The sequence below is a fragment of the Schistocerca piceifrons genome, chromosome 6, assembly GCF_021461385.2.
Source record: "Schistocerca piceifrons isolate TAMUIC-IGC-003096 chromosome 6, iqSchPice1.1, whole genome shotgun sequence".
Classification (NCBI taxonomy): domain Eukaryota; kingdom Metazoa; phylum Arthropoda; class Insecta; order Orthoptera; family Acrididae; genus Schistocerca; species Schistocerca piceifrons.
In genome coordinates this window covers 77,596,510-77,620,245 of record NC_060143.1, presented here as the reverse complement: position 1 = coordinate 77,620,245, position 23,736 = coordinate 77,596,510, and the positions used below count along the sequence as shown (strand labels likewise).

Sequence of the window (23,736 nt, the reverse complement as noted above, 5' to 3'; positions counted from 1 at the left end):
GGTGAAATGGTGTTTTTTCTTCGTTTGTGTCAAGGTAACACACTTATTTCTTTCACTGTGGTTATTACACATGTGTTACCTAACGTTTGTTTACCAAACATAGAGTTTCCACCTCCATTACATGTTGTTATAACAGATGCAAAAACTCTGTGCTTGAAAAACAAATCTTAAGATTCGAGTGTAACAATCACTGTGAAAGAAGTTAGCATTTTACTTCAAGACAAAACTATGCAAGCTGTAAATTGTATAGCAGATCTAAAGCGCCCAGCATAATCAACAGTAGCCCCATAGAGAAAGAAAACAAACTAGTTATAGCACAAAAAAGCTGAAATGTGTCTGGGTGAAAACAAAATTACAAAACAATATCTTGCATAAGATGGAATTCGTCTCCATTAGGATATTATGTTTAATTGCTTTTTTGAAGTGTGCAATTTGACATTTATGTACATTTTAAGGGAATATGCCCTCTTTACACCACTTTGAACTCTTATTCAGATCTGCCAGATATTTTTGGGATTTTTTTTTTCAGGTAGTTCATTATAGATTCTCATTGGGCATTCATCAACTCCACAGATTACTTACTGCTGTTACACTGTTTGTAGCAGAGTTTTTCCACAACAGTAGGTTACTGGACTATCCCATTCAATTATGATTTTGAAACAGTAACAATAACTGGAACACCAATTTAGTTCCCTACAGTGAACACCTCCACGAATTCATACATTTTTTGAAACTTTTTGTGTTGGAAATCTGCCAGTAAAATGAATAAAAACAATGAAATTTTTTACAAAAATAAGTCAACAATGGACTCAATGCGCTGATCAATGCATCCACCTCAGTGCAGTTTCCACCCCACTATTCTATGGTCCTCAATCAAACTAGTGAAACCACCATCTCCTGGGTAGTAATAAACTTCACATTAAACACATTCCACATGATTTCTCCCCATCTAGTTCATTATAAATCATGACAAGCATCATCTAATGGCATTTCTTTTAAGGGCTCCTGAATGTGATTGTAAAAATTATGTCTTTTTGTTTGAATGACATCTTCTAAAAGAAAATTGACAGCATTTGTTGACTTACTCATTTCATTCCAAGTTCAGCATTTCTGAAAAGACTTCACCTATACCATTCCATGTCAGTGCATTGTCACTGATTTCACCTGTACTTGGTCCATTAATGTCATTTCCGTGAATTTAATTCAACTGATATATCTCCCTATGGAAGGAAACGCCAGAGTCATTCACCACATCTGTGCTCCTACTGTGTATATAGCCTTTGGGATAGGCCCTGGTTCTTGCATTTGGAAGTAATTATAGGGAACATTAATGAAACTGAAGGTTTGGGATAGATTCGGATGGATGCTGAGGTAATCTAATGTTTAAGCTGACTGTTAGTAATAAACAGCAGATTTAGATTCAACTTCCTGTCGAAATGTTTGGTTTTCTCTGCACTCTTTATTAAAAATATTGTAAGATACACACAGAATAAACTCCATAACTTATTTTACAGCCAGCTTTGTTCAACACAGACTACAGATATGTGTTATTCATTCTCATCAATAACTCATATTTTGGTTCTTATTCTGGTTGCCAACCTCTAACAAAACATACAGCAAAGATTGTCTTTTACCAACACTTCAACATTTTTAACACTCTCCTTAAAATACAGTATCTGTTTTCAATAATTCTAAGTCAAAAGCTTTACATTTTTACTTAATCACATAGAAAACAGTTATTATTTAATATTGTTTCAAATAAGAAGGTATTCTAATTGTTTCATAACAGCATTTCTAAGTTTCTCAAACTTTGACCTTGGTAGGGCTTTGGTACATACATCTGCCAATTGTTCTTCTGTACTACAGTACTTTAACCCAAGCAAACCTTCTCTGTATTGCTCCCTGATATAATGGAATTTCACATCTATATATTTGCTTCATCTAATTAACTGCCCTGATTTGATTATCTGGATTGCACTTTGACTGTCTACATGATGAATGAATGGTCTTCACTTCCGTTCTGGATAGCTCTTGTCATAGAGTCTTGATGTGTGTTTCTTTTTTATCTTTGGTACGTTCTGCTGCTAAAATGAGTTCTGTTTCAGTCAATGAAATAACTGTAACACGTTGTATCTTAGAACACTGACTAATGGGAGCATTATTAGGAACTCTTCCTGTCTCTCAAGTCCTGTTTCTTGTAGAAAAGATATAATTCTTGAGGTCATGTAGATATCTCAGAATTATTTTTGGCAACTCACCACAGCCAAGTGAATGACCTGTGAGGTGCAGGAAACCTGTCTTTCACAAGGATTTTTGGTACCTCACCAGTACACAGAGTAGAATATGACATCACAAAATGTAAATACAGCTGCAACCAGTTCTCATCCTAGTCATCTGCAGACTTTAAGCCTAAACATTCAATGTCTTAGAAATAAATCATTAGAAATTGAAGTAACAGGGAATGGTGTAAATATTGACTGCATGTGCATTTTGAAGCATAAGTGCAGAAATTTTGCACTACGTAGCATTAACATTCATCCATATGAGTTGGCAAGTCAGTTTTGTAGAAAAAAATTCCAAAAATGGAGGTACATATATCTTTACCAAATCAAGTATTGGGTGTAAAAGAAGGTGTGAAGATGAATCATTGAGTATGGGAAATCATTTTGAAGCAAAAACTACACTGTTGTATAAAATACAGGGAAAAGTCATAGTCATAGCAATATACAGACCACCTACTGGGAATACAGATGCATTCATTAATCAACTAGAAACACTATTTAACATTCTATTTACTGAAAGCCCCACTGTAGATGAGTTTGGGGACTTCACTATAAATCTAATGAATGAAGTAAGGCTAAAAGATCAGTTCTTAAATCTGTTGTGAAGTTTTAAACTATTTCCTCACATACATGAACCCACAATTATAACATATGACACAGACAACACCATGGACACTGTATTTTCAAATGACAAATCTGTATAAATAGAGGTTACTAATACTGATTTAAAAAATACGTGTAATAAGAGAAGAGACAACCACTTATTTATAGACGATTGGTGCATGGTGCACAGAGACACATAACAGAAAACAGTTAACACAGGCTTTCTGGCTCAGGCTCTCTAGTAGGAGTACACATATACACAACCACATAGAAATCCAAAAGTACATGTTCACACTAGCAGTGAAACTGATTATTGAAGAATTGATTATCAAAAGTAGGTGCCTGGTGGCAAGGGGATAGGGAAGAATGCATGAGGTAGGGTGTGGGTAGCAGGGTAGAGTGAAGCAGGTCTCTTGCCAGATGATTTAGCGGCTGCAGAACAAGAAGAAGAAAAAAGTTCAGAGGGTTGAGCATATAAGGGATAGAGGTGAGAAGGGGGGGGGGGGGAGGGGAGGAAAAGAGAGGAAGATTGTGGTGAAGACGGAGGCAGGGAGGAGAGAGAGTAAGGGAGAGGGGTGGAAGGAAGGGGGGAGCAGTGGAGTTTGAGAAATAAAGAAAGAACGTGTCTGCATAGGGAGGGAGGGGGAGGGGGAGGAGGAAGAGTGGTGGGAGAAGTCAGTAAACTATATGGATGGGGGAGGAATGATGTGGACAGAAAAGGGAAGAGGAGAGGTAAGGGAGGCAGTGGGAAACAAGTTAGCAGAAATTTAGGCCAGGGTGATTGCAAGAGTGCAGGATATGCTGGAGAGACAATCCCATATATGTAGTTCAGAGAAACTTATGCTGGAAGGAAGTAACCAAATGGTCCATGTAGTGAAGCAGCTGTTGAAGTCATTAGAGTTGTTGTGTGCAGCATGTTCTGCTACTTGATGGTCACATTCGTTGTTTACCACACTTTGGAGATGGCTTTATGTGAATGGACAGTTGATTACTTGTCATGCCCACACAGAATGCTGTACAATAATTGCAGAATAACTGATACATAGCACGGCTGCCTTCACATGTGGTCCTGACTTTTATTGGGTAGTAGATGCCCGTGACTGGACTGTGGTAGGAGATCTTGGGTGGATGTATGGGACAGGTCTTGCACACGGGACAGGTGTCGCACCTGGGTCAACCGCAAGGGTGCAGTATTGGGAGCAGGATTGGAACAGGGATGGACAAGAATATTCTCTAGATGGGTGGGTGGCAGAACACTATCATATGACCCAGAGTAGTGCCTTATGAAAAATAGACTGAGATTTTATAACACCAAAGCATACAAGTATATGAAGTTATGTTAAAATGTATTGTGTGACCATGCTTTACTTTGCTCATACTTTTTTATGTATATATTTGTATTTCTATTTCTTTGCAATGGTTTCACATTCATTTACATGGGCATTTGAACAACATCCACACAATACCGTACAATACTTGTCTTCGCCTCTTGCACTCATGTTGAATGTTACCAGGACTTACTTCACGTACTGTTCTTGATGCAGAAATATTCCATCCTCAAGCTTCATTGCTTGAAGGTCTCTCGGGCATGCAGCCAGGTTTACTGGTCATTGTAGAACGAATTTTCGATGGCGTAACGTGCCATCATCATCAGGTTACTCCTAATGATTGATGTCCTAGGCCGGTGGGTGGTATGATGTATATACCTGTCGCCTCTCCCCTCCACTGACTCCGCGTATGGACCGAGGGATGTGCAGGCTGCGGTGGTGGGGGTAGCTTGTGCTGACGAGATGACTGATGGGGGTCAGTACGCATGCCGCCTTCAGCGAGTGTGGTGCCCCATTTCCGCTGCTCCTGCAGAACTTTTATTGCTGGATTCCACGCTTGGCTGAGTTGAAATCCGTTGTCCTTGTTAATAAGGTTCTCGCGCAGCCGGATTTCAATTGCTTCCTTGTATACACAGTCCCAAAAGCGGGATGTGTTGTGCAGGACTTCTGTGTTCCCATATTTCATACGATGATTTGTCTCGAGGCAATGTCTTGCGATTGCAGATTTTGTAGGCTGTTGGAGCCTTGGTGTGTCGTTTGTGTTCAGTTCACCTTTCCTCGATTGTGCGAATCGTTTGCCCCACATTTGCTCTGCCACACTCGCACCGTATGAAATAAACTCCAGATTTCTGGAGTCCTAAATTGTTCTTCACTGTCCCTACAAGGGACTTGATCTTTGGCTGCAGGCGGTAGATGCATTTGATGTTATGATGTCCTAGAATCCTGCCTATTTTTCCAGATACATTGCCTGCATATGGTATGTAGGCTGTCGCTTTCATCAGGTGTCGGCTGTGGTGTTGTCTTCTGCTTGATGGCACATCAAATTTGGTGGTCACAACAGCCGTTCTTCTGGAACACATCCTTGAGGTGGTCTAGTTCCAGTTTTAAGCGTTCTTCATCAGAGATCACAAGAGCTCTGTGAACCAAAGTATTTAGTACTCCTTCCCTTTGTGATGGGTGATGACAACTGGAGGTGTGAAGGTAAAGATCCGTGTGACAACCCACACGGATCTTTATCTTCACGCCTCCAGCTGTCATCACCCATATGTGATGACAACCCACATCACCCGTATGTGATGATAACCCACACGCATCTTTACCTTCACACCTCCAGCTGTCATCACCCGTATGTGATGACAACCCACATCACCCGTATGTGATGACAACCCACACGGATCTTTACCTTTATGCCTCCAGCTGTCATCACCCATAAATGAATCCAGAAATAAACATAATAAATAGTACTAAATTGTGTAATTAATAACAGAAATTTTAAGTGTGTCAAATATTTCATAATTTTAAATATTTCTAAAAATAAAAATAAAAATAAAAATAATTTCAGCTGTACATTCAGAGCTAGAACATACTGACTGTAACAAAGGAAATAAAGTAATTTCTTTTTACAGATTTTAGCCTGAAATATAACACATTGTCTACAAAATCATACCAAATTCTTTTAGAAAAACAGCTGAGATAATATTAATCTGTTCAAAATACTAAAATATTTCAGGTATCAACTACTTCTGTTGAGGAAAAGTAATGCTAGAGAAGGGCGGCCCTTTACAATATTTTGTGATTTAGTATAGAGTTTGCCAAACAGTGTACAAAACGATGCCAAAAGATGGAATACAGAAATATAGAAGTACCTGATACATAGTGTATTACAGAAAACATTCAAAAAATATCTACTATAAAAGTCATAATTTATACATATATCAGAACATGGCATTCATATTTTCAGATCTGTGCAACATTCTGTCACCAGACAAATAATACAAAGTCAAAACTACAACATTACTACACTAAACTATAGAAATAAGTGCAGAGCCAAAGTGAATTACTAGAATTACAGATTTCAACTTTACATCTATAAAGTCACACCTTCAAAATCTTCAAAAGAGAACAGAAAAAAATTCAGAGCCTAAATGTCTGAGGAGTGAGCTGACCCGATAAACTCACAATGACATGTACAGACCAAAAGAATATACTCAATCATGAGTAGGAATATAGTACAAAATCAGTCAGTCACATAAACCAGAGTGTTCAAGGATATGTTGACTCATGAAAGGACACAATAATGAAAAAAATATTAGGGTGTAAGCTTACGATGTGGGGACTGACCCATGAATCCAAACCAGATGAAATGTTTTGACACAACAAAATGAATAAAGTTCATAATCATATCAATAAGTTCAATCATATGTAAAGAGTAATTATAAGATGCATCTAACTTCAGTCAATAGTTACACAGTCGCAATGACCGGGGGTACCCAAAACAGAGTGAAGCATGAGTTTGCCCACAACTCTAGTTCCAATGAGATACAATATTTTAGTACTCAGGATAAATACAGGTAATCAGAATCATAAAAAGCTTTGAATGATGACATAATTGAGTAGCTTGAGGACCAAAATCAGTGTATGAAATCAGACATGTGTGCATTTGTTATACTGTCTATAGTAGTAAATGTCTTCCACACTATTTGCTAATTGTTCATACAAACATAGTACATAGTGGCCTAGAAGATTCATTTACAATTGATAAAAAATTGCAGAATGTACTAGGAAGAATCTCCCTACTTGAGAAGACACACATTTATGTTGATTAACACTGTCCATGCCAGTAACTGTTTTTCTAAAAAAAAAAACCAGTTTCATGAATTCTTAATATAGGATGATTTCTTGGCGAATAATTTACAAATCTCAGTCACAACATTCATGATTTGATTAGATTAGATTTACTTACATTCCAATTGATCCATAGTGAAGAAGTCCTCCAGGATGTAGAACATGTCAGAAAAACAATAATACATGACAAATGTTTACAATTGAAACAAATAAGCTAATGTACCTTCCACAGGTCCTAAGTGGTATGATCGTCATTTTTTTTAATGAACACTATATCAAGGAATTATTTTACGAACATTCATTTACTAAGATCACATTAATGTACTGAATTTAAAATTTAGAAATTTTTATTTATTTATAAGGTAATAAAGATATAATAGAAATACTACAATACGTATTTGCAATGAACAAATTACTGCACTGAAATGGTGCAGAAGTTAGTTTGTACTTACCCACACACACACACACACACACACACACACACACACACTCACTCACACACACTTATTTACTACGAACATGTTATTGCACTGAAATGATGCAGAAGTTAGATCGTACTGATTTGTGTATGTATATGCACATCAGTTGGCTCTACTGAGAAATTCATCAGTGAAGTAGAAGGAGTTGGCCACCAATAAATCCTTTAGGTAGGCTTCTCTTAAACTTGATTTCATTGGTTGTTAAGCTTTTTATGGCTGCTGGCAAGTTATTGAAAATGTGTGTTCCTGAATAATACAAACTTTTTTGTACAAGAGTAAGTTACTTTAAATCCTTGTGAAGATTATTCTTATTTCTAGTATTGATTCCATGAATTGAGCTATTGGTTTGAAAAGTGATATATTTTTAATGACAAATTTCATTAAGGAAAAAATAGATTAGGAAGCAGTAGTTAGTATCCCTAGCTCCCTACACAGGCTTGTGCAGGATGTTCTTGAGTTCACACCACATGTAACTCTTATTGCACGTTTTTGTGCCTGGAAAACTTTATTTTGGCTTGATGAATTACCCCAAAAAATAGTCCCATATGACATTATGGAATGAAACTAGTCATAGTATGCCAGCTTTTTCGTTCTTATATCCCCTATGTCTGACACAATTTGCATTGAAAATAGAGATTTGTTAAGACACTTCAGCAGTTCTGTGGTGTGCTCCTCCCAGTTGAATTTATTATCAAGCTGTAATCCTAAGAATTTAACACTGTCCACTTCTTCTATCTGCTTGTCATCATATGTTAGACATATACTCGTGCAATACCGCTTACGGGTTCTGAACTGCATTTAATGTGTTTTTTCAAAGTTTAGTGACAAAGAATTGGCTAGGAACCAGCGATTAATGTCCACAAATATTTTATTAGCTGATCTTTGTAAGACTACACTTGATTTGCTATTTATTGCAATGTTTGTATCATTGGCAAACAAAACGAACTTGGCATCTGGTAATGTTACTGATGAAAGGTCGTTGATACACACAAGAAAAAGTAAGGGCCCTAACATGAAACCTTGTGGGACCCCACATGTAATTAGTTCCCAGTTGGATGATGCCTGATTGCTTAATACATGTCTCTTTCCTAATAACACCTTTTGTTTCCTGCCAGAGATATAAGATTTGAACCATTTTGCAGCATTTCCTGTTACACCATAATATTCTAATTTACTTAAAAGGATATTGTGATTTACACTGTCAAATGCCTTTGACAGATCACAAAATATACCAATTGCCTGCAATGAATTAAGTACATTTTCACTTAGCCTTCTCAATATCAGAACCCTTTAGAAATCCGAACTGCGACTTTGACAGTATGTTATTTATGATAGGATAGTTATAGAGCCAATTGTACATTACCTTTTCCAAAATTTTTGAGAATGCTGGCAAAAGTGAAACTGGACGGAAATTTGATGCTATTTCTTTATCTCCTTTCTTAAACAGTGTCTTAACTTCAGCATATTTCAACCATTCAGGAAATATTCCACTGATAAGTGACTGGTTACACAGATAGCTTAATATGTTACTTAACTCAGAATCACATTCTTTAATTAACTTTGTTGATATTTCATCATACCCACTAGATGTTTTTGATTTTAAAGATTTTATGATGGACATTATTTCTGCTGGGGTAGTGAGGGTAAAATTCATATTATGGAAGTTACTTGAAATGTCTGGTCTGAGGTATTCTGTAGCAGCATTTACAGAACCTGACAACCCCATCTTTCCAGTAACCGTTATAAAATGTTTGTTAAAAAGTTCTGCCACACTATACACATCTGTCACCAATGTATCATTTACTCTTAATGCTATTTGTCCCTCTTCATGTTGGGTTCTATTGGTCTCCTCCTTCACTATATCCCATATTGTCTTTATTTTGTCATCTGATATGTCTATCTTTTCCTTGTAATATATTTGCTTTGATGTCCGTATTACACTCTTTAATATTTTGCAGTGTTTCTTGAAATATGCTATAGCATCAACATCAGAACTTTTTCCAATTGACAGATACAGTTTTCTATTTGTTTTACAAGATACCCCTATTCGTTGAGTAATCCATGGCTTTTTTGTATACTTTGCTCTAACCTTGGTTAGTTTTGGGGGAAAACAGTGTTCAGATAAGATAAGCACTTCATTAGCAGAAGTGTTATATTTTTCATTCATGCCATGAGCACTGTAAACATCATGTCTCCGAGCAGTGTCTTAAAATAATCAATTTTTTGCTTATTGATTACCCTCTTGAGCTCAGATTTAACAGATCTTATATCCTGTTCAGTATTAACATTTAACAGAAGGAACTGCATGTCATGGTCTGAGAGGCTATTGACTATTGGTTTTGTAATATAATTTTGTTCTTTGTACTTTTCTATAAAGATATTATCAATGGCTGTTTGTGAGCAATTGGCTATCCTAGTGGGGAACTTTACAGTGGGAATTAGGTTGAATGATAGTGTTACTAACTAAAATAAGTTCTTATTGGGAAAGTCTTTAAGGAAATCTACATTGAAATCACCAGCAACCACTATTTCTTTGTTTTTGGTTGTTAAATGGACCAGTACAGCTTCATGGTGGTTTATGAACAGATTAAAGTTACCTGCAGGTGCTCAAAATACACTTAATACTATGAAGGATTTTTTGTGAAATTCTACTTCTGTTGCACAGTCTTCTACATGCTGTTCTAGGCAAAATACATGAATGTCTATGTTCTTAAATTTATGTCAGTTCCTGATGAATGTGGCAACTCCTCCTTTCTCCATTTCTGCTCTACACAAGTGAGATGCTAACCTAAATCCTGTAAGTTCTATACCAGTGGTCACATGATGTTCAGAGAGGCAAATTATGTCAGCTGGGTTTGAGGACTCTAATTCATCTATGCAGATAATTAAGTCATTAATTTTATTTCTCAGTCCTCAAGTATTTTGATGCAATAAAGATAGCTGACATTTCACATTGACTGAGTTAAAATTGGGTAGAGTTGAAATATCTGCTGATTGTTGCAAATTCTTAACCAATAGCTGTTTATGCTGATGTAAAAAGCTAGAATTATGTTTTTTGGTTTCTTTCTCAAACTGAAGGTTTGTCTCAATCCTAACCTCCCTTAAAACGTGGTTTCTTTCTGTCCTCCCTACCCTAAAAAAGGATCTTTTCTGAACCCTAGTTCTGTAGTTGACAGATGCCTGAGTACATTACCCATCACCCATGATCTCTTGTAAGCTGACTGGATCAGCACGGTACAGCCATACAGCAGTGTGGTAGTGGATCCATCCACATATTTAAGTTTCCTCACTAAATTTCTCATCACATAGTCCAATGGATAGGTAGCTTCTTGTCTAGCATTCACATCAAATCCTGAAACATTATTTTGTGTACTAAATATGCTGTTCGATACCTTCCTCACATCACACGGCATATGCTCTCCCTATTTATATTGCAAAAGCAAGTATATAGGATTTACATAAGATATAATTAAAAATTGTTCACATATTAAACTTTAATAAACAGAGTTAAATGCAATGAAAAAATGAACTAGTAAGGTGATAAAGCACAAATCTATTGCAAAACAATTTGTATAGTTGTATGAACATCCAAACATAGTGTATCATAGAATTAAACTCAGTCAATAGATAAGACAGAACTTTAGAAATCACACGATCTTACATACTATATTCCTGACAAACAAAAAAACAATTATATAGTCATATAAATCTGCAAACATAATGTATATTTTCTTCCAGACTAGGTATCATTATGCAGCCATGTTTGAAGGTCTTGTCTTCTATACTAAAAGTTAGCAGTACTTGACATTTTACCAATTTGCTTTGCTTACCAGTAGCTCCTCTTATCTTTACACGTACGATAGACATTTCCAAAAAATTCTTACTATACTTGATCTTGTCTCTAAATTGTTCACATATACCACAAATCAGGCTTCCTGTATCAGTCAAATAGTTACCTTCCCACTGATCAATCTTAATCTTAATGTAAAGACACCCAAAATCTGAATCATCTCCTCCGTTGTCCAATACTTCAGGCAGAAGATCACTTTCAATTTCATCAAATGCTACATCCACACTGTCTTTACTTGGTTTTATCAACTTTACTGGTATCATAGCACAACTTTGTTTACTCATGTTATCAGGTAAAGATTGAACACAATGAATGGATTCCATGGCACAACAAATATCACTTGTTACATAAGGAACACAAAATATGTTACTGTCAAAATTACACTTCCTTCTTAGATCTTCTTTCACTTCATTCCACCAATTTGATACAAATTCTGACTAACCATAGCTAACTTATTCCAGAATGCACATTTATCTATGTTATCATCAATTTGGTCCCAAACAAACTTCAAAAAGTTTTCACCTTTATTCTCTAGACTCACAGGTAACTCACCTTTACTGTTTGGATCTTTACTCTGCATGACATTAATGAAAAACTGTTTTGACTGGACTGGTATTCCACGACTCACATTTATAATATTACATATGTCACTTACCTTACCTGAATTGTCCACATCATTCACAGATAACTTGAAACTTCCTTATTCTTAAATGCCACAAATACCTGATACTCATCATCATCATATTTCTCTAAAATTACTCCAGCAGAAACATTACTAACAATACAAGTCTCATCTCCATCAAAGTCACTTACCTCACCTACATTCATTTGCAATAAACTACCAGTCTCTGAGTTATGAATGTCAGTTATTTCACAGCTCTCATTCACATCTGCATCAAAAATATCACCTAGTTCAGATCCAATACAGTCATCGCCTGCCTTACATAAATCAATGGCACTGTTTTCCAACCAAGAGAAGAAATCATTAGTACATACTACATCAAAATTCACTCTTATCACATTCTGTTTTGTGATTAGTACCTACATCACCATAATTAAACATAGTATCCCAAAACTTTTGATCAAAACATAAATGAGAAATCTGATATTCCTTCTGTTCAGTTTTAGATACATGAGTCATATCATTATCACTGTTATTACTGTCTAATTGCAAATATAACTTGGAGGTCCTGTGCTTGTTGTGTTTCCTTGCCTCAAAACTGTGGACTTTCATTGAGGTGAACTGCTGTCTCTTCTACCAAAATGCCAATGGTTATCCCCATTATTCCCATCCCACTGATGTTCAAAATTTCTCTCTCAATGTACACTTTGATCCTGGTAGAAGTTACCATTATCTCCATTTCTGTAATTATTCCCATTGTGATTTCTATCATTCCAATTATTGTGGTACATACTTCTTCCTACTGCCCTGTCTAGCGTGTCAACATAGTGTAAAAATTGTTCAAGACAATCGTCAGGTCAATGTATTAAATCCCACCACAACCTTTCTGGTAATCTTCTTTTAAGTGCATCAGTGAATCTCATTTCATCAAATTGTTTGCCAAGGTGTTGTGATACACAAACCCCACAACAGGCTACAGCATTCCACTCACCCCACTGCTGCCCCACACTGCACCCAGGGTTATTGTGAGGTTCGGCCCCAGTGGATGCCTCCCCCTCCCCCCCTCCCCCAGGAACATCTCATTCCAGATGAGTGTAACCCCAATGTTTGAATGGTATAGTAATGACGGTGTAGGCATACATGGAGACAGTGTTTGCACAGCTATTGCTGACGTAGTGGAACTGAGGCAGAATAAGGGGAACCAGCCTGCATTCTCTGATGCAGATGGAAAACCACCTTAAAAAGCCATCCACAGGCTGGCTGACACACTGGACCTCGACACTAATCCACCAGGTGGATTCGTGCCGGGGACTGGCACGCCTCCCTGCTCAGGAAGCGGTGTGTTAGACTGCATGGCTAGCTGGGCAGGCGAACCATCATGGTACAAATGTTTGCAAAGGAAATTCATCATACATATGTTCATACCTACAACGCAAGAGGAAAAAATAACATTTATTATCCATTACTAAAACTGTCAGTGGCTCAGAAAGAGTTCAATATACACCAACAAAAAGTTTTGATGATTTGCCCAGTACCATAAAATGTCTGACAGGTAGCAGTTTTAAATCTAACCTATAGTCATTTCTCCTGGACAGTGCCTTCTATCCCATGGACTTAAAAAACTATATGTACATTAATGTTAATACTAATCACATATACATACCCTGTAAACTGACTCATTCTACATCATTCCAACAAAAGAATCATTCAAATGATCTGCAGAACACATAACTAACTAATTGTAATAGAAAGTTCTGGTATACCCACTATAACTGCAGATTATTGTTGGTTTCTGTTTCCTATTTGTATGATATGAGCTGAAACATTTTAAAGTAACATGTGTTTCTCCCTTGTTCTGTTGTATGCCATTTGAGTACAATGAGCAGAATATTCATAAATTTTGGAACTCGAGAAAAGTACATAATAGTTTACTTAGTAGTACCAATAATTTATATACATTCTGCTAATGATATTTATTCTTTTAAATATTTACCTTTAACTAATTTGCTACATTACTAAGTATTTTGGAATGATGATGGAGAACATAATCACCATAAAACAATGTTATTTTTCAGGGAATGTTCATCGTGTCACTACCATTCGCAGTGCTCCGTGGTGGCTACTGGGCAATTGTTGCCATGATAGGCATTGCATATATCTGCTGCTACACGGGCAAGATCCTGGTGGACTGCCTGTACGAGGATGGGGTGCGCGTGCGGGACTCCTACGTCTCAATCGCGAGTGAGTGCTTCGGGCCCAAGTGGGGGGCACGAGCTGTCAATGTGGCACAGATCATCGAGCTGTTGATGACGTGCATCCTGTATGTGGTGGTCTGCGGCGACCTTATGGTGGGCACCTTTCCGGAGGGTGCCATCGACACGCGTAGCTGGATGATGCTGATCGGCATACTGCTCGTGCCGCTCGGCTTCCTCAAGTCACTGCACCACGTCTCCATGCTCAGCTTCTGGTGCACTATGTCCCATCTTGTTATCAATGCCGTCATCCTCGGTTACTGCCTGCTGTACATCGGAGACTGGGGATGGTCCAAGGTCAAGTGGAGCATTGACTTCGAAAACTTCCCCATCTCCCTGGGTGTCATCGTGTTCAGTTACACGTCACAGATCTTCCTGCCAACACTCGAGGGCAACCTCATAGACCCCTCCAAGTTCAACTGGATGCTCAACTGGAGCCATATTGCTGCTGCCATCTTCAAGTCCCTGTTTGGTTATGTGTGCTTTCTGACCTTCCAGAATAATACGCAGCAGGTCATCACCAATAACTTACATTCCCAGGGCTTCAAGGGCTTTGTTAACTTCTTTTTGGTGGTGAAGGCAGTGCTATCTTACCCACTGCCATACTATGCTGCTTGTGAGCTCCTGGAACGTGCCTTCTTCCGTGGCCGACCCGAGACTCTGTTCCCGACCATCTGGGCACTTGATGGTGAGCTCAAGGTATGGGGCTTGGCCTTCCGTGTTGGTGTTGTCACCTTCACTATTCTTATGGCCATCTCCATTCCACACTTTGCCATACTAATGGGTTTCATTGGCAGCTTCACAGGCACGATGTTGTCTTTCATCTGGCCGTGCTACTTCCATCTGAAACTGAAGAGGCCGATGCTGGACTGGGGTACAGTTGCCTATGACTGCTTTGTCATTTTCCTTGGGGTCCTCTTTGGTATTATTGGAGTATATGATTCTGGCTCTGCTCTAATCAAGGCCTTTGAAATAGGCCTGCCATTCTGAAGTTGTAGTGAGTCTGTCAGTAGCCAGCTAAATGTGGTCTGCCGAAAATATTGTATAATATATTATACATATAAATATGTATATGCACTAATTTTAATGTATTTAATTAACAAGTTGTAATTTTAATACAAAGCCTGAAAACAGGAGTCACTGAGTGCTGTTGACAATAATAAAGATATATGTTGGGCTACCTGTGGAATCTGACATTTGGAAAGCAGAACTGAAGACACAATATTGTAAGCTGAATGTGGCACATTTTGTGTGTTGCTTTTTGCATCTTATCACATTGAAGTGGAGGCATTCAACCCAATTTGTTAAGGCATACAAAAAAAAACTGGGAGAAATTTTGATAAAACATAAGAGAGCAAATGTAGTAGTGATTAATATTTTTCATAATGCATTTTACAGGTTATGCTTCATATACAGGTTACCCACTATTTCATTTTCTTTCCCTGTGTAGCAAAATGAAAATATAATCCATTGTTCCAATTTATGAACATCACATTTGCAGCCAGAGTTAAATTCAATGAAATTCTTCTGTGAATATAACTGCATCACTACGCAAATGGAAGAGGCACTTTTGATACTGTTGCAGACAGCTTTCATCAGAGTTAGTCCCTTGTAGCTGAGGCATTGGTTTACTTTGTATATCACATCATGTTCCCACAGCTATGAATTTACTTAACTACTAAGAAATTTACAAGGTCTGCCATAGATGGCAAAATAAACTACAGTATCCATAACATATGTTTATGCTGAAGCAGAAGGACACTACTCAGAAATTAAGTGCTTACAAGGTTATTCACAGGAGATATTTATTTGAATAAGGACATTTTTTTCATGTTTCTCTCCACTTGCTCGCTATATATACCACAATTTTGAGCTCTAAGGGACATATTTCTTCTTTTCCATATTCCATGTTCCTAATTACATAGACCATACTTTCTCATTTCTGTTTATTTCCTGAATAAGATAGTTAAGTCTATGCAGATAAAAAGTTAAAGATGTAAATCATATTTCATAGATCAGCTACTAGCTCTTTATCTGTTGTCATTGTGTGCAGATAATTTACTTGAAGGGGAAACAGTAAGACAGCTCCACAGAACAATTTGTATCTTTTCAATTAAGGTGACTCCACATTTACCTCCATATATCTACATGTTATTTGATTGTTTTTATTCCAGCAGAGATACAATATGACTGACTCCATACCTTGAATAAGACTTACCAGAGAGAAAAGGAGAACAGATTTCTAACTTGTCCATTGTATAATTATATAAGTCTACTTTGCAAATGTCAGATTGCCAGTACAGGTCTTCAGTATTATCTCAAGTCTTCCATTTTATTAGCAGTTACACTATAAGTGACTATTTATGATAAATAAGTAGGTGAATGTATACAACTGCTTTGATAAAAGAATATATTATAGCATTTTATGCAGGAAGCCATTATCTGATGAACTGCGATGAAAAAAAAAAAAGTAATACAATTTCAATAATTGTGGCTATTAGATAACGGTTGGAGTGTTGTATGGTTATATGCATTTTTGGTGTTGGAGACTGATCATATGTATAATACCTTTTAAGAGTATTTTTCAGATGGACAAAAAACATGCTGAAAACCTCAAGCAAACAAGGTGTGATACATTGAAGTAAATGTCGTGCAAAATAATAAGATAATATAGATGTTCTTCGCGGTGTAAATATAATAAAAACCAAGATATAATGTGTTCATTTTAGAATGGTTTGGCTTCAATTCTTTTTCAGAACATAGTAAGCAACTGATAATGTATATGTTGGACATTCTAACGTTTCTTCTGTTAATAACAATGCAGTTTTCTAAATAATTTTTCACATTTGTGATAAATGTTTATGTAAATGATTCTCTAGGTTCAATAAGTTATTTAACAGTTATGTTTCTATAATGAATTGGAATAGGCAAACATTTTGATATTTAATTTTAATTTAACAGCTATGTGGGCAGATTATGTAACACATGTGAAATGTGGTTGTAGGAAAAGAAGTGTACTAAGAGAAGTTTTTGAATTTTTTTACAGATGGACACACAGAGAAGAGTTGAATTATTCTTAAAGGATAGTGATTCCTCTAAAGTAAATCTTTCCTGATTTTCAATATGTCATTATTTTTCTTTTTAATTTTGCTTTTATCTTATTCTTTCGCACAGAAATTACACACAGTTATTATGTAAGTTGAAGTTTTTGCTGCTTTATGATTTCAATGGAATTTTTTCAATTTCCTCTTTCATCTGTATCTTGCATGCATGGTACGACAGTCCCATAATACAAAAAACCACTCCAATAGACATCTCAAGAAGTGACAAAGAAATCTAGTCTCCAGTTCTTTTCTTCTTTTGGCCACATTATTAAAAAATTATATAAGTTTTCACTGACAGTAATTTGGAAAATTACATACCACTTAACTGCAAAGATAAGAATGTCATGATTTTTTTTTCATTCTTTCTCAATGAACACTTTATTTCCCTACATACTGTGCATGAAATTCTTAGTTCTGTAAATAATAATCATGAATGCCTTCATCACTTTCTTTGAAATGTACACTTACTGACAGACATACTTTCTTCTGTATTTTAGAATTACAGTTTACATGAATTACTAACTAATAAAAAAACCATGCAGTCCACCCTCTTACTTGCATGAATACATGCTTTTATTTCCAAATCATATTATTTCTAACTCAATTTATTTCTCTTTTATTTAATTAAGAACACATTTGTGTATAATCTGGACTGTGAATGTGGCTATGTACAGTACACAGTTGTAATACATTCTGGTTGTGCTTTTGTAGATAACATTCATTTCTAACAGATGGCTTATGTTTTTAATGCAATAAGAACTTCATTTTCAACAGAGGAATCCACAAAAAAATCCTTTCCATAACATTTGTAGTAATGTAGAGACTCATTTGATCACAGAATTCTTACATCAGGGAACTGCTCTTGTCATGTGAAACTAGAACCTAGTTAGTGATAACATGAACACTTGAGGAACTTTCACATGTATAGGTATCTTTTCAATTTTGCTACATTTCTTGGAATTGGCCTGACACAAATCTGAAATTCTTTGTTGTTACTGACTTTCACCAGGAATGATACAAAACAAAACAGTAATGTAAATGTAGATCTTTAGGATCACTCCATGTTTCTTTTAAAATAATATTCTATAAACTGCACAAAAAAAACAAATTTTGCTAAAATGTTCAGGTGTGATATGTCTTCCTATTGTTAGGATATAACAGCTTCTGCAGAAGCAATAAAATTAAGACTATGTATGACTGCCCACAAAAAATCTAGTCTTCCATTGCAATGTTTACATTTCATAATGCATACATAATATATTCCATCAAACAATGTGTGATAGATGTGTATCATATTATGCCATTAATATTGTGTGATCAAATTATTACAAATATATGTGATATATCTTTCACTTGTACGTCTTCCAGAATATGGTCAATTTGTTGTTTGCAGTGACTGATGATGTCTTCCATATGCTGTTAAAATATTTACAAAGAAAATAGCTTGTTTTTGTAGATATAGGGAAGTGTTACAAAATGAACAATAGCCTATGTCACATTGTCTTCCATTTAAACTGTGCCATATTTCATATAATGATATGATATTTTTTGTGTTATGTGAAAGAAAGAATAGTGCTCAGGATGAATTCATGTGACAGACATCGATTTTAATACATAAACATTTTTTAACACAGCTGACAAATAATATAATGTGTGTAATTCTGTAAAAGTCATCAGATATGTAACAACTGTGTTTCCAGCAAACATAAAATGAGGGTGCACCTTCTACTCTGCCTGGGTAAAAATCCTAACATACTGAATAGCACTTATTTTAAGATGAAGTGGTATAATGTACATAGAAGTTAATGTTAGAATTAAAATAGATTTCTGTATTTAATATTACAGCGTGTCTCTCCACATGATGAGAGTTTTGGAAGCACAGCTTGCATGTAGAGCTTCCTTTCCAGTTGTTGCTGCAAAAGTTGTCATGAAATTATTGGTGTTGTTAAGTGCAATAGAATGCAGAAAGAAAGTGGTTGATAGTATTTCCATGTAAATAACAATGTAATGACAGTGAGATGTAATCCATGTTGAGCTAAGTATTACATTCATAGACTGAGCTATTAGTACTAATCTGTTTACGTGGATGGAATTGATGTTATTGTATTTGAGCTAAAGCAAGGGGGGTAAAAATGTTTAAAAATGATACTTTATCCATTCATGTGTTATAATTATATCCAATGAAAATGGACTGTATATTTTTATATTGTTGTGAAGTTACATTGTACTTTAATTTGCATCTATTGGGGGAGACTATTGAAGCAATATTCCATTGACAATTACTGAAATTAATCCAAAATAATTACTGCAAACATTCATTATTAACAGCAATGACTGATTGAAGTTCGAAGTAACAAACTGATAACTATAGCCATTGTGAACATTTTATGATTCCAATTTTCACTATAAAGGGAAAATGAAACAAAGCAGGTGGCTTGGAGTTATTGTTATTTTAGTCTCATTATTTGCTGAAACTGCCTGCTACTGAAAAGGAGAACTTTCTGAAATCTTGCAGCAATTGCAGTGCTGTCTCTGCACCATGTCGTTAGTTTTATTAGGACTTCTGTTTTCTATTGTGTATAGATTTCTTGATGTGCTCATAATGATAAGATCAGCAGTTGTCATACTTGCACATGTGTCAAATACACAGCTACTATTTTCATCCCAGATTAACCACCATTAAGTCATTCCCCATTCCAATCAAATCATGAGTATAACATTAAATTTAAAAGAACCAATACAATCAAAATAATGGTTTGTATGCAAAAAGTGCACAACTTGTCATTTGATGAGTGGACTACATTGTGAATACTACATTCAGATGAAGACAGTTACCAAACTTATTATCCAAAGATAAAACAAATTATTTATTATATTTGGAAAATAATTGTAATGGAAATTGATTTGACAGTCCACTTATATTACAGTCTGATATATCTTATAAGTAAATAGGAGAAGGCTTACTAGCAACCACAAACACACACTAAACAGCAAAAGAAAATAAGATCCCTTGGATGTTGCGAATGTTCAAAAACTTTGTTTGCTTTGTGTATTTTGGAGACTAATTGGGGTAATAGGAAATTTGAGTTATGGCCTAGCCTAGGACAGAAAATACTTGTATTCTGGTTCATTTAAGGTGTAGGAGGAAAGCTGTGATATTGGAAATGCAGTCATTTTTTTATTTCCCCATTTTTTATCTTGAATATTTCTCACAAAACCTTTATTAATGTAAGAAGGAAATTAGGTCTGATTTGATATGTCATATTTATATTCTGAAGTTGTACTAAACTCTCTTCCTACATTACAGCATTTATATTCTTTCCTAATCCATTTAAATACTCTCAAACAAGTCATCATATTACATCCAGACTGGTTTTAAATCAAATCTAATGCAAGTTGCTATTACAACAACAGGTTCTTTTGAAAAATCTACTGAGAATTGGTGAAATGGACATTTTTAGATAAAACTCTTTGTGGATAAACTATATCAATCTAAACTGAATGTTATAACAGAACTTAAAACTGAGATTCAAACATATATAAAATTTTCTGCTACGGAGTATATGTAAATATGTTTAATACAATGTCAGATAAATCTGGGAGGAATATAAGCAATGTAATATGGAAATACATCATCTAACCACATAAACAAGGCACTGGACATTGGATAGGTACATAAAATATTGTACACAGTAACTCAGCTATAAAAGTCTTGTGTTCTTCACCAGAGAGAGAGGAAGTTTTGGGAATGAGAGCAAATCATGGATAGGTGTGTGAGTGGGGATAGTGAGTTATTGTCTTCCTCCATATAACTACACACACACACACACACATCTGTGCATCTACATTGTGTTGGCTGTACATATGCAGTGCTGGGATTGAAGTTTGACAGGGGAACTGGGCTGAGGGTTATGTCAGATGAGGTGGGTAGATGGAGAAAGAGGCGGTAAGCAGGGAGAGGGGGTGTGGGGAGGTAATTAGCATCTTGGAGGGAGGAAGCAGGTGTGCAGGATAAGCATATCAAAGGGAGGGGTGGCCGGCTCATGAGTTATGGATGTGGCACATGGGTACTGGAGCCAATGAGGTGTTATACACAATGAAAATGACATAGAGGCATGAACTGGGAAGGAGTAACAGGACAGAGGAAGGGAAGACTGTTTTTTTAGAGTATATGGGGACAATTTCCACTTTCTCTGTCATTTCAGCCCCTCTCAATCCACACTATCACACCATCTTCGTCATGCACCACACGTCACTGGTTCCTAAAGGAAAGAGAGAGGAACAGTGTAAGTGCCATTTATCTCATGGAGAGGTGGAAACCTAATAAATAATTACTTCATTTTCTTTGTTTGGACCAACAGTCAACTTAAAACTGCTCTCAATAGTCAATGAACATAAAAATTGTTTTGTGTTGACTGGAATACTTTCTGCCACCGAATATTACCATGCAACACAATAAAAAGTCAAACACCATTCCACAGTAACTGGATTAAGGCCCCCACAGCATAGTTTATTGCAAAGGTTGGGAAAACATTGCAAACATGTCCTGCTTGACTATAGTCTTCTGTCTCCTGTTAGTTCTCAACTATGGAGTGCAAAGCTGAAGAAAAGAATTTAAAAAAGGCTATGATTGTCCATTCTTAAAGGAAAAGCATCTCCATGACATTTTTCTCCTAGTTATCATTCCTGTAGCTTTCATTTGTTTTGCTTATTTTCACAAGATCATAGTACTTTTGAAACTATAATTTAAAGCAACTTATTAATGCCCTGTAGGCCTATCTTTTACACAATCTGTAGCCATTTATTTGAGAATAAATGTGGGAGATATTTGTGTTTCCAATATCACAGCACAATTTTGGGGACAAATTTGATCTAATTTCTTTCCCATAATTTCTTTGTTATACAGTACCAAATTTTCTAATGTTTAAAAATTGTTGCTACTACTATAATCATTTTTATACCACCAGGCTCATGATAAGAAGTTAAGAATTGTCAGATTTGGATTTCCTGTACTTCTGTATATCCATTCTCTTTTCTTTGCAATGGTAATAACACATAAACTGGAGTGTATTTACATTGTAACAACCAACAACTCCATAGCACACTGGTTTATTTCCATGAATGGTTTCAGCTAGTGGCTCATTATCATTAGCTTGTATAATAAGCTGCACTTGCATTGGAAATACAATGTCATTATTTATGTTCACAGTTAACTAAAAATAAAACAAAATACATGTAGCAAGTATACATTATGTATGAAGTTCACATATAACTTCTGTACCATCACAGTAGCCAGAACAGTTTCATATTGTAGTCAATGACCAAATAGTTTACACCATTACCAAGGTCTGCTTATGTAGCTCAAAAACAGATAATAGTTTGTGTGATAGATTCATTGTTCATTGCCACATCATAGATAAAAAATATTTTAACAAAAACTTATAACAGGCAGATGGAACCCTCAAAGAATTATTTCATAATCAGTGTTTAAATAGCCGTTTTTAAAGTGTGTGAAGATGTATCATTGTGTTGATGAGCAATGCTGAATAGATGCATGGATTACAAGTAAATTTTATGCAGGTGTGTATTTGCTACACATAATTTCTTACATTTGTTGTACACTGTGAGTAGAAACAGGGACTACTTTATTTGTAACGCAGGTTCAATTCCTTATATGACCTAATGATAGCTAATAATTAGCTGATACCACTTGTAGGATCAAACCAACATGGAGCTGGAACTGTTGTTTGACCATAACATTGGTACTGTTAAGGACACGTTTGTGTCTTACAAAACAGTCATTTGATACACACTTCAAAAATACTGTTTTACGTTTGAATTTATTTACAGATATATGTTCCCCATTATTGTGTAAAACATACTTTTTTATATTTTATATTCTTGTGAACAAAAATGAATCATACTACTTTAAATATTAACTGAAAAGATATCTATTATGAGCCTTCTATTGGAAAATGTAATTTTATACTCATTTCTTAGTAAGTGATGAATCCACTGTCTTCCAAAAAAAAGCAAGTGTGGTAGTTTCATAAATAAGACAATATACAGTTGATACACACTTATTTTTCACACACCGTTCAAAGTTATTTTACACAAAGTTACCAGATATATGTATATATTTATTGCAATGAAATGGGAGCAATGCATCTTTTATTTGCAAACACAGAAGAACTATGTGTTATTTTAAATGTCAGTTACAAATTTCTTTTAATTTATGTGTAGTTTTTACTAGCTACACAGAGAAAGGTATTACTAACATAAAAGGAATAGCTTTGATATTAAATCTAAATGAGTTAATTTTGAACTTAAACAATTTTCAATAATACATTAAGAAAAATAAAATTATTTTTC

At 35.7% G+C, this 23,736-nt stretch overlaps 1 protein-coding gene across 1 annotated transcript in view; it reads left to right on the top strand.

Annotated features, from left to right (window-relative positions):
- Window positions 1-15,281, top strand: part of LOC124802946 (vesicular inhibitory amino acid transporter) — a 100,250-nt gene extending 84,969 nt beyond the window's left edge. The window contains exon 2 of the mRNA XM_047264034.1: window positions 14,084-15,281. Coding sequence (XP_047119990.1) covers window positions 14,084-15,250 — 1,167 coding nt within the window. The 3' untranslated portion in view covers window positions 15,251-15,281. The remainder of the gene's footprint in view (window positions 1-14,083) is intronic.
- The last annotated feature ends 8,455 nt before the right edge of the window (window positions 15,282-23,736 follow it).